General features: G+C 37.2%; 2 protein-coding genes across 2 annotated transcripts in view; one reads left to right on the forward strand and one right to left on the reverse strand.

Annotated features, from left to right (window-relative positions):
* Herc3 (HECT and RLD domain containing E3 ubiquitin protein ligase 3) overlaps positions 1 to 13,029 on the forward strand; it is a 135,713-nt gene that overhangs the window by 96,354 nt on the left and 26,330 nt on the right. The window contains exons 24-26 of the mRNA XM_048813856.1: positions 1,339 to 1,391; positions 6,463 to 6,518; positions 10,136 to 10,489. Of these exons, the coding sequence (XP_048669813.1) occupies positions 1,339 to 1,391; positions 6,463 to 6,518; positions 10,136 to 10,489 (463 nt within the window). The remainder of the gene's footprint in view (positions 1 to 1,338; positions 1,392 to 6,462; positions 6,519 to 10,135; positions 10,490 to 13,029) is intronic.
* Nap1l5 (nucleosome assembly protein 1 like 5) lies at positions 8,595 to 10,614 on the reverse strand. The gene has a single exon (XM_015484551.2). It carries the CDS (start codon positions 10,466 to 10,468, stop codon positions 9,893 to 9,895), a length of 576 nt encoding a protein of 191 aa, XP_015340037.1. The 5' UTR covers positions 10,469 to 10,614; the 3' UTR covers positions 8,595 to 9,892.

The raw sequence follows: 13,029 nt of genomic DNA on the forward strand, positions 1-13,029 counted from the left end.
TGGGGGGTGGGGGGGTGGAGTGTGAGCAATAGTACCAGTTTAGTGAAATGATAAAGAAGCTACCGGACATCCAACAAAAATGGCTTCAGATGATGAAATTATGTTGGTTCTGGAGACCCTAATGTAGAGGCTTGTCTTGTCTCAATTAGATTTTGCAATAAAAAAATCTTTATTTGATAAGAATTTCTTAGAGCTAAAAGCAGTTTTCTTTACATATGTAACATTGGTAGTTTTTAGAATAGCAAGTAATTTATTTTCAGTTCTTTATTTTCTTAATAAGAACAAGCCCATTATCCCATATAGTCTGAAAACGTTTTTAGAATGAGGAAATATATGGCGGATTTATGAAATGGCTAGATTATTAGATTATTTCTTTTCCTAATTTTGGTGATTGCATTATAGCATATATACCAGCTACATATGTAGATATGTAGTCATGTGCCACATAATGACATTTAGTTCAATGACTGATTGAATATACTGTGGTGATCCCAAAAGATTTTATAATAGACTGACAGATTTCTATCACCTGGTGATATTGCAGCTGTCATAATGTCGTAGTACAGCACATTACTCACACATTTGTGGAGATGCAGTGTATAAGAAGCTTGCTGTGCTGCTGCCAGCCATATACAATTACATATGAAACATAATATGCAAATAATAAACAAGTATGTTTGTATATTACTATAATTTTTATCATTATTTTATACTGGGCTCCTACTTACAAAAAAAAAGTTTACTGTAAAAGTGTATGCCACGTTACACTTGCAGCAGCTTCAGGCATTTTGTGTTTACCATGTCTCTTGATTGTATCAAGAGGTCATGTCAAATGACTGTCTTGTCTTGTGTGAGAATACTTTGATATTCACTCAACAATGAGCCCATCTGGTGCATTATGTTGAGCGTCTCCCTGTCATTAAGCAGAGTGTGGCCTACAGCTTCAGTCTTGCAAAGGATGTGTTAGCTTTTGCATCAGGTTTTAGAAAAGATAACATGTATATCATTTGTAAGATGCTAACAATGGGATATGCAGGCAGTCTGAAGAAGGGAACACTGAGAATGTCTTCCTGCTCTGGTGAGTCAACGTGCTCTGTGACAGTGCACTGGGTGGGAAAGAGAGTGAACTAGTGCAGGTATAGGCAATTTGTGACATAGTCTGTAATTGAGACATTTCTTGGGTCTTATAATTCCTGTTTGTATTTTTACCAAGTTATTTCTCTTAGCTTACTTTTGTCTCTGTTATTTTTGCTATGTTTTGTCTTTCTGAGTTTTTCCTCTTTGTCTCTGCTTCTCTCTCTTCCTGTCACTCTCAATGTCTCTCTCCTTATTCAACAGACATTTCTTTGAATCAACAGTTGAATTGACTCAACAGTTGGAACACAAACTATGCAGGAATACTGAAATATAACAGTTTATTTAGGGTGATAATCTCGTCTCATGCAACCATAAATGGAACATGAAGACTAAATTCAGTGGTCAAATCTGAAGGCGTTCAGAGAATTCAACTTGAACAGATGCAACTAGGAGAACAGATTGGGGATAGAGCTAGGTTTAGAAGCCTACTAAGATTTGAATGCTAGAAAGTAGAGAAATGGACATAAAAATGAAAGCTTTGTAAAGTGATGCATAAATCTGGGTTGCTATTTTAAGCAGAGAACAGTAAGTTAGAGATGGGTGTTGGGCAGGAACTTTACTGGCAAAAGCTTTATTTGAACAACTGACATTGGCTTAGCTGCAGGATTAGATTACAGAACTGATAATTAAAGAAATGAGACTTCATTCAGCAGATAATAAGAAGCCACCATTATTTGCTAAGCTTAGGTGTTACACTATAAAACCTTGTCCATGGATCTTTTTTTCGATCTCCACTATTGCTGGCATATGTGTGGTCACGGACATTGCTCAACTCTGCTTTCACTGACTCTGAGAATTTAAAAAAATTTTTTTTATTATTCGGTGCTGGGGGTTGAACCCAGGGGTTTGCACATGCTAGGCAATTTGTTTTGTTTTGTTTTGTTTTAAATTCAGTGGAATTAATGATCACTGGCCCAGCATGTTATTTATTTAAAAGTCATGCTGATTTTCTTTTCTATCCCTTTTTAGTTGTATGCCTTTCATTGACTTTAGAACTGCTCTTACAGAGCACCTATGATAAAGATGTTCTGCTAACACATATGTTATTTTAATTATAATACATAAATAATACATATTTTAATTTAAAAATTATACATAAATCCAAAAGTACTTTTAAGGCAACAGAAAGAAAAATAAGCTCAGTTTAACCTCTTGTACTCTCACAACACAGATTACTTATGTGACCCCAAAAGGTGTGGGGTTTTTGTCCCACTAGTAAGCAAGCAAGCAAGCAATGAATTCTGCAGCATACCAGCTGAGCACTCTGTAATCCAAGGAGAGAATGTCAGATCCCACAGGTTGGGGGGCTTCTCTGTCAGGCGCCAGTTGCAAGCCCCAGATTGTTTTACTTGTACCCCTGACTGACTAGCTTATAAGTCAAGGTTCCTACAACCTCCTACTTGGGTTCAATTAATTTACTTGAGCAAGTCATAGAACTCAGAGAAACACATATGCACATTTACTGATTTATTATAAAGGATGTTAGAAGGGATATAAATGAAGAGATGCATAGGATGAGGTGTGAGACACAGCGTGGAGCTCCCATGTGTTCAACTGTCCAGAAGTTCTCTGAACCCTGTCCTTTTGGGTTTTGATGGAGACTTCATTTATTTTATTTATTTATTTTTATATGGTGCCGAGGACTGAACCTAGTGCCTTGCATATGCTAGGCGAGCACTCTTCTGCTGAGCCACAACCCCAGCCCTAAGACTTCATTATATAAGCATGACTGAAGCATGGTCAACCATGTAGAAATGTGATTGGATAAAAAGGGTATGATTTCATGCCAAGAGACTGAGTAGGGAAATCCAGCAAGGCCCATCTTCTTGCCTGTCTGAGCAATATTCCCTTCTTCCAGGAATGGGGCAGGACCCTTTCTGGAATCAGGGTCTTATGATTTACTATCAGATGAGTCAGAGAATTTTTTCTTCCTTTTTTTGTTTTTGAGGCAGGGTCTCCCTGTGTTGTCTCGGTGGTCTCAACTCTTGAACTCAAGTGATCTTCTTACTTTATCGCTGTGATTATAAATTTGCCGCATCATGGCCATGTTTGTTTGTTTGTTTCTAAGAACCTGCCTTGGGAGACAGAAATAATTTCTTAGATGGAAAAAGGGCAGGGGAGGGACTGTGACTGTGGCTCAGCCGTAGAGTGCTTGCCTTGCACTTGTGAGGCACTGGGTTCAATCCTCAGCACCACATAAAAATAAATAAATAAAATTTATTTTTGTGTCCATTAAATAAGGAGGGGGGCAGGGGAAGGCCAGAGAGAGATTTTTTTGTTCTAAGGCTTGCTTCTACAGACTAAAGCACTATAACATTGTGGTCTTTAACCTTTTTTCTCTAAAACTATTCTGAAGCTGTGGCAGACCAAGGACAAAAGGAAAAAATCTTTTAATCTTATTATACTAGTTATTTAGAAAATATCTAGGGCTATGAGCACTATACAGTGACTATGAGCCAAAACCAAAATATATATAAGATCACAAAAAGGAGCCCATATTATTTATCTTGTATTAGAAAACTCCATATTTTTTTGTTACTGTGACTTACTAAGTAATAGTTTTCGAAAGTTTTAAAAGTCTTTGTACAATAAAATATGTGGTTATGTTACATATTGCCAAGCAAAGTAGGGATTCCCGATACACTATATTTGAGATTAACATATGGAACCACTTCTGTGTTAGGTAGAAATTTAGGTTCTGGCTTTTCAGGGTCACTAGCACTCACTAAGCACACAGTGAGCTCATCCATACAGTGTTAGTCACTGTTTACTTGTTTCTGTGTCACTTGGTGACAGATCCTGTGCTTTCAGTTATCTGTTTATCCTAGTCCAGATTGCTGTAACAAAGTACCATAGATGGGGTGGTTTATAAACAACAGAAATGTGTTTCTCATGGTTTTGGAGGCTGAAAGTCCAAAAATCGTGGTGTCAACATTGGTTACATTCTAGTGAGGGTCCTCTTCGAAGGCCAACTACTTATATTCTTGAATGGTGGAGGGCAGTGAGGGGACACAAGCTCTCATGGCTCCTATAAACAGTCCCCTTCAGGAGGGTTCACCCTCATGACTTTATTTGATCCACATTACCTTCCATAGGTTCCACTTTCTTACTACCATCTCATTGGAAGGCAGTGTTTCAACATATGAATTTGGGAGTGGGGGCCACAAACATTCAGCCCATAATACTATTGAGCAGCTTCCAAGAATCTAATATGGTTACTTCCACACTACTTAATTCAGCTGTTTTCATTAGTGGCAGCCAGAAGAAAAGACATTTGATTTTTATCCCCATTTCATTTTAAGCTGCACACAACACATCTTATCAGCAAAGTACCTTGAGATCCTGGTAAGAAGGTTTATGAAATGATAAAAGATTAATCGTTATAGCTGCATTCCTTTGCTTGCTATATGCCATAATCTTGTCACCAGGGGTCCTGTATGATATGAATAAGATAAGAAATGAAAAAACTATAGGAATAATATCTGTTGGATTTTTAATTTAGGCATCTATGTACACAGATACTATTGACATTGAAGCTGTTTTCATTAACAGTAAGATATTTGCTGTCATGGCTGCCTTGGAGGGCAATGCCGGAGGAATACCAATTGTGGATCCATAATTTATTTCATTCTATTTGGTCTTAAAATTGCTTTCTATCCTTGGACAAGAACTACACAGTCAAATGAGTTATAGACAACTGGGTAAAGGAATATCTGTGGTTGATGCTGATGTCTGCATCATAGCTAAATCTTGCCACCGCTGTCTTCACATCTGGATAATACTATATCACAAGACTACTCATGTTTAAGTATTTATTATATGCTATATTGGTGTTATTAACACTAATTAAAAACTCACATATTGTTATAAATCCCCCCAAATTTACTTTGATTTGATACGATTAAATTAATCACAATTGCTGTCCTTCTGTATGTTCCCCTGTATGAGGGAAGTGGGGGAAGAGCGACAATAAACAGTAAAAGGACTAAACACTGAGAAATGCTAGACTTAGTAAGGTAAATGCTCCAAAGGGTACCTGTGAATAAAACTTAACGCATGACAAACACTTCTTTCTCCTTAAGATCTGGGGCTGTAGCTCAGAGGTGGAGCACTTGCCTAGCCTGTGTGAGGCACTAGGTTCGATCATCAGCACCCCATAAAAATAAATAAATAAAATAAAGGTATTGTGTCCATCTACAACTAAAAATATTTTTTAAAAATCTATTGAGGTTAGAATTCTGATTAACTTCAGTTAACTTCTCATGATAGTATATGAGAGGTTCAGTCTTTAAAGTCTGCATTACATTTGTACTGGATTGTTACAGGAACAGCAGATAATTAAGATGTCAGTAACACTTCCTTAGTGCTTACCATGTGTCAGGCACTATTTTAAGTGTTTAACAGGTAAGCCTCCCCACTTCACAGATGAGGAAACTGAGGCACAAAGAGGCATAGGTTACTTGGTCAGGGTTACACAGCGGGAAGTCCAGGATTCAAAACCAACTGTTCAGCTTAGTGCTCCCTGAGCATCGGTGTACTGCAACTGAGAGCCAGAGTTCCTGTATCCTTCTCCCCTGGGAAGAAAAATTATTGTAAAGAGTTTGCTGTTTTACCAAGCAGGCTATGTAATTTTTTGAAAACAAGGTTGGCTTAGTTAAAACATACTGTATGTGTATGAAATTGAATGTCTGAATTTTTAAACAGGTATAGGGACAGTGCTTATGTAGTATTAAAATGTTACAAAATATTTATGGACATCTTAATAATAGTTGTACAGTCTGTTGTGTTAATGTGTTATTTTATTTGGATATTTGGCTTGTATGTTTTTTTATTTCCCTTTTTTCTCTTTTATGTGTAAAGGTGTTCTTTTTTTTTTTTTTGCTTTTAAAATTGTTTTTTTAATAAGATTCCAAGGATGAAATAAAATGTATAGCATTTTGAATGTGTTGACAGATATTTTTGCTAAATTGATTTTGCTAATGAATTGTACTTTTTTATACATCATCAGTGTATGAGAATATCCATGTCACTAAAACCTTATATTGTGGTATTCTTTCTTTACCAAAAAGTAGATAAGAAATTCAATTTCATTAATTTTTTTATACATAGGATACCTTACATATTCTGCACAACATTGATCCCTTTTTCTGCTATGTCTATTTCTAAAATATTTTTTTAAACAAATAAGAGGTGGTATCCATGCAACATCATTCAATGTGCGAAATGCCCCTGAATTTTTTCTTCAAAATGGCTAATTTTATATTAAGTGGATTTCACCTTAATAAAAGAAGAAAAAAGCATTTGTGTCGTGTGTGTCCAATGCAGATGTATCTGTGTATGAAATTCGCAAGCAGAGAGAGCTGCTGTGCCCTGCTTGCACAGTAAGCATCAGAGTGCTGCAGTTTTACATGTAATGCATGCTGCCCTTCTTTCTGCTGTTTTGTGCTTTTTTGACTAAGTTTGGCCTAAAATGGGTTAAAAATGGTTTATTGATTGATAGTATTTGATTGGCTTTGAAGGGAGGGTATCTTGCTAGCTGTTAACTTGCAGGTTTTATGACTGACAGACAAACTATCAAATAAGTACTCCGGGATCAGCCAAGTTAGGAAATGGTGGAAACATTATGCATTAAGAACTGCATCATAAACATCCCCGTATCCTTGAAGGAGTGAAAACCCAAGAGCTAAAGCCCTTATAAAAGAAAGACTGCTGATCAGAGCACACCCTGGGGAACTTGTGTCTCAAAAGCTTGCTAGAGCCCTGTTTCTCCTAGTGCTGCCGCCATATAGGAATGTGTCTTTCCATTTCAGTATCTTATTTCCTCCTTTTAAAGTAACCTACTTATATCCTTTATATATTTTTATAAAACACCTGATTTTCATATGGTTCATATGAACTATTACATTGACTATTAGCTCTTTTTGAGCCCTTTGAAATATAATTATAGATTTGAATATAAATCACATTGAATATAATTATAGATTTGATTCCCAGTTTGTTATTTGCATTTGAAAATGTTGAGTATATGTATAATTTTTTATAATTTCCTAATTTCTGTGTTGTCCTTTTGGTTTTATGCCATGCTTAGACTTTACATGTTCAGTAATTGATAAATATTTAGTGTATTTTCTTCAATTAAAATTTTTTTGTCCATTAAAGTCTATATTACTAAGTTTTCTTAGCTATTCTAATGAGTAAGCATGAGGGGTATATGTTAATAAGTTCCACATCAAGTTTGAGTTTTGATGGATTGTGACAAAGGTTAATTTGAGAAGAACTAACATATATTTTTTATTTCTATCTTACAATTCAAAGGCCTATGTTACATTTGTGAAGGCCAATGTTTATTCTTTTCACATAGGTTATATATAATTTTTTTTATCAGAAGTTGGTATAAATATTTTTGTCTTACTATTTCTACTGTGAAATCCTTTTCCATATATTTTGATTATTTTTAATAAAAATTTTTGTTATCTGATAGCCAGATCAGTTATCAGACGATTATCTAATAGTTTTTCAGCTGATTCTCTGGGTTTTCTTTATGTAAATAATCATATGCCTGCAAAATTTTTTTCCCATTATTATTAGCATTTCAATTATTTTTTATCTAATAGTTTTTCAGCTGAATGGGTTTTCTTTATATAAATAATCATATGTCTGCCAAGTTTTTTTTCCCTAGTAAGAAGATCCTTTATTAGTATTTTAATCAATTTTGCTTTTTACTGGATCCATAAAAATATTAAATGAGAATCTCTCATTTCTAGAGATAAGAAATGAATATTAGTTTTTTCTTTGCTTTGTTAAAATAATCATGATTTAAGATAATCATGACTTATGTAATGTTATTTTAATTTTCTTTTAAATTAAAAGGAAATTTTTAATTTCTGGCTATCGGGAAGATTAACATTACCCTAGGTGTTTGTACTCACTGTTGTCATTAGCAACAGGTCAGAGCTGCCTTCCATTTCGTACAAAAACAGTTAGCTTTTGCTTCTGCGTAATTTTAACCCTTAAGAAATGGAAGAGATTGGCATCTGATTTTTAAAAATGTTTTTGGAGCCTAGGTTTTTGTTTTGTTTTTTTTCTTTATTCAGAATGTCCAAACATAAAGTTGAAGATAACCATTTTTGTATATTCATAATGTCATGTTAAAGTCTTTTATCCTTTCTGAGAGGAAATCAAAACCTGATTTTATGTTGAAGAAATCAAGTTTATTGAATTTTCTGTATTTCTGAATTAAATGGCAAATTCTTTTCTGATAATAAATAATAAGTAGGGATATAATGATGGCTGTGTTATCCCCTTTTGTAATGGGAGGGTTAAATTTTTCTGTAATCATATTGATAATAGCCGAAAATTATCCAGCACTTACTGTTCTATAGGGTTAATGTGTATTAACTCATAAGGGACCATTCCCTTTTATAGATGAGAATATACGCGGTAAGAATACCAAGTCCTTTTTTTTTTTTTTTTGAAAATACTGTTTTATTAACACCACAGTGGTAAACAACTTTATGCTTATGGTTTTTTGTAGATCACTGACTGACACATAATTCAAAACCCACAAAGAAGCTAAGAGTCTTTACATTAAATGTGTTCTTTCCTCAAAATCCTTTCTGTATGCCAGTCTATCCTCAAGCAGTAAAATTTGATTATGCACCATTTTATATTTAATATGTCACATTTAAATAGCAAAATAATGAAGGCACAGCTAATACAAGCAAACTTAAACCCTTTCTACTTCTGAGCTGGGGATGGGGGCACACACTTGGATTGGTTCTTCAAGTATATATTTTTTTCCCAAACATTAGCTTCAGTGAGGAGTTCTGATGATTTTCACAGCTACACCCTAAAAGCTACATGACAAAGACTTCACAAGGATCAAACTACATAACACTGGGTACACATGCTTTACAGAATTTGCTACATTCTACATCTCTTCAAGTAAATTAATATTTCTACAATTCTAGGTAAAGTGACTTAAAACATTTAGGGTAATTTTTACGCCTTTGTAAAGACACTACCAAGAAAACACTTAAACATGAAACTGTAACTAATGAATACATATGTTGACAATATTATACATGTTATACACTCTCCTTCTTGAAACCATGTTTTGCTCTAGATCCAAATATTCAGAACATTTTTCAGAAATTGAAATGGCAGTTTTCCTGGCCTCATTAGCAATAGTCTCATGATCTCCATCGCAGGCTTCCTCCACACAGTCTCTCACCGTCTCTCCTCTGACGTGGTAAAGCTGATGTCGGGGTTGCAAAAGCAAAGTCTTAAAAGATGACGTCTTTCTTGGGTTTGCTTTCTCTGCATTGGGAAATGTAAGGACTAAAGAAGAATTAGTATGGAGAATGCAGTACAGTTTGGCTGGGGTTGTTCCATGGGTAGGGTAATGGTCGCGTTATGAATGGATTTCAAAGTGACGTACTTTCTTTTGCATCTGCTGACACCCATTGCAGCCTCAGTCCCAGTCCTCACAGATCATGAAAAAACCATTTTAAGCCTAATTTGGTATTCTTCGACATCTTTTGATACCTTTGTTGTGTTCAAAATGAAAGTCAAATTTGAAATGGGCTGACCAGAATTGAATTGCTTCAATTTAAATTATTTAGGAATGTCAGAATAGATTCACATTGTATTTTTGGTCAAAAACCTGAGCCTTTTACAGTCCACCAATATTTAAAAGAAAAAAAAAATGGGTTGTTGTTTACGGCGACTTTCTCCGGGTGATCTCTGCCCCCTCTTATTTCTTGGCGTCATCAGGCATCTCGGCATGGTGACTGTCATCTCTCACCCGCGCGGCCGCCCCCGCGGCTGCCGCAGCCTCCTCCTCCTCCTCCTCCTCGCCCTCCTCCTCCTCTTCCTCGTATTCCTCCTCCTCCTCTTCCTCCCCCTCCAGGGTCCATGCACAGCCCTCCATTTCTCCGGTGAGCTCCTGGATCTTGGCGAGTAGGGGCTTATAGATGTCATTATACTTTTTCTCCAGAGCCTGAAATTCCTTATCAAATTTGGCCTCAATCTTATCGCATCGCTTCTGCAGCTTTTTGAGCGCCAGGACGCGGCATTTCACCGAATTAGGCAGGCTCTCAATAAAGTCATTTTTAGGCTTTGGAGCATTCTCTGCGGGGGTCTGGGGCTCCTCAGCCATCTGAGCAGCCGCGCTGTCACTGTGGCCAGCGGCGCTGTCAGAATCTCCACCCTGCGCACCGCCTTCCGCCATTACCTCCTCAGTTGCCTCGGCTGCCGCCGCTGCCGCCGCTGCTGCCGCAGCTGCCGCCTGACTGGGCTCCGCAGGTCCCTGGTTCTCCGAGTCGGCCATGATACAGGAGTTGCCGCAGAGGTCTAGGCTGGCTCCCGCAGAGACGCGTGTGCACCCGAGCTGGTCCAGAGAGATCTTGTGGATGGGATGCGGCAAGCGCGGGTGACGAGTGCCGCGGTGGTGACGTCGGCTGCAGCCCCGCCCTTTTAAATCGCGGCACTTGACTGGTTCCTCGCTATCAGCTGATGGTTGTGCGCTCATACTGCACCAGATTCCTCTTGTTGCTACCCTACCATCTCCTCGGCCTTCAAAACCCTCCTATTGGACACCCAGCTCCCAGTTACGCAGATCCCTGCCCCCTACTCTCTGCAGAGCTGGACTGCAAAGGCCAGAGGATGCCTGAGGCACTTTTTCCAGGAACTGCATATTGCCGCATCCTGGTTTTGGCGCACTTCTTTTTCCCTATCTAGGCTCTTGGGTACTTCTATCTGCCAGTACACCTGTCAGCTTTTGCATCTCCCCATTACTGGTGTTGCTCTGTCTTGGTAGTGAGTATATGCCCAGTTCTTCCCGAGGCTGCCTTGATCACGCCCTAAATCCTCTGAATTCATTTCTGGAAAGTAGAAAGCATGGGAGAGCCTGCTCCCTTCTACGTGTGGTATGTGTATGGACTATATCTCTCCATCTAGCTGCCTCCCCATCTCTCACATCTGGTAGCATTTATCCTTGTGACAAGGTAGTCATGGGATGGATCTTGGAAGCGGTTTTGGAACTGTTTGGGTGGAAATCTCAGAGCTTCCGGTATGTTGGTGGATGTTCTAGAAAGTTCCACATTATGGCCTATGGGGAGGAATAAAACTGGAGGAGAGCCAAAGAAAAATAAGACTCTCTAAAGCATAGGGCGCAGGAAGAGGACCTCCTCTTCTCTCTCTTGATTTATGTGTTTAATACTGCTGTACCTGTGTGTATACACACACAGTCATTGTCCCCAAGGCATAACACAGTTCAGCACTGCTCTATGGGTCTTGCTGGTGGTTCGTATCTGAGAGCATTTGAAAGATCTTAAACAGCAAACTCTCGTTCTCTGACAGCAAAGTGAGTAGCATTTTAATTTCTTACCCTGTTATATTTATAACCCAAACCAGAGCTTCTTGAATAAGGATTAGCACACAAAATTTAGGCATAGTAAGCAAAGGATCCTTCCAAGCATTCTTTTTTTAAACTTTTAAAAAATTTGTTTCTTTTAGATATACATGACAGTAGAGTATATTTTGACATACACACATGGAATATAACGTATTCTAATTAGGATCCCATTCTTGTGTGGTTGTACATGATTCCTTAGGAATGCTTTCATTGCTGATTTAAGTGCTTTTTGGACTTGCTAAAGCTTTAAGCAGTGAATTTTGAAAATCGCTTTCCATCTTTTGATTCTTGTGACTATTAAATTAGTTAATATGTAAATCACTTGGTGGTGATATGGAGCAAGCACCTGATAATGTTTTACAAAATGATTGCATTAACATGCAGAAAATGACATCTATAGTAATCTTTCAGAAATGGACATTTTTTTGTGCCATTTTCCAAAGTAAACATTTATAAAAGGCCAATGTTATTCCCATTAGTCAATATCCTAGCTGTTTAATGTACTTGTGATTCCCACTAGCTGTGTTATTTTTTTTTTTCCTTCTCTTTTTGGTGCCAGGGATTGAGCCCATGGTTTTACCAGTATTAGTTGTGCTTCTGCCACTGAGCTAAACCCTTAGCCCTTATTTTACTTTCTTAATTCTGTTCCAGAAAATTTGCTTTCTCCCTTCCCTGTTACCATTTATAACAGAATTTTATTGTTAAGGCTGAAATTTCAGCCTTAGCCTTGACGGAATTTGATATATTCGTGCATTTACATTTGGTTAGCTGACGCTGTATGTATTCTCTCTCCGAGTATTGTATTTATCATCTTTGATGGCTGCAGCCATCTTGAGAATAGGAGTGATTTTTCTCGTTTTGTAGATATCAAGCTTAGAATCAGAAACACAAAATATTCTCTTAATGCATTTATCACTTAATTGACAGAAATGGGTAGGAAGTAGGCCTTCTGATTCTTGTTGTATGGAAATTGTGACAGACTTGAACAAACCAAAAAAACAATTTTAATCAAATCTGTTGACTAACTTAACTTGTTTTAGATATTTCCTTCTCAGCAGACTTTAAGACTTGATGTTAAGCCAGGCTGTTGTTTAAAAGTCTGTTTTATTGAGGTATAATTAACATGCAGTAAAATTCACCCTTTTGGAGTATGCTTTCACAAATGTAGCTATGTAAGCATGATTTATTGTTATTAAGATAGAGGACAGTGGGGCTGGGGTTGTGGCTTAGCAGTAGAGTGCTTGCCTAGCCTGTGTGAGGCCCTGGGTTCCATCCTCAGCACCACATAAAAATAAATAAACAAAATAAAGGTATTGTAAAAAAAAAATAAATAAATAAAGGTATTGTGTACAACTAAAAAATAAACATTTTTTTAAAAATAAAGAGATAAAATAAAGGTATTGTGTCCAACTACAACTAAAAAATAAATGTTAAAAAAAAAGAGATGAGACAATACCATACCCCCCCCCCCCCCC

The sequence above is a fragment of the Marmota marmota genome, unplaced genomic scaffold, assembly GCF_001458135.2.
Source record: "Marmota marmota marmota unplaced genomic scaffold, marMar, whole genome shotgun sequence".
Classification (NCBI taxonomy): Eukaryota; Metazoa; Chordata; class Mammalia; order Rodentia; family Sciuridae; genus Marmota; species Marmota marmota.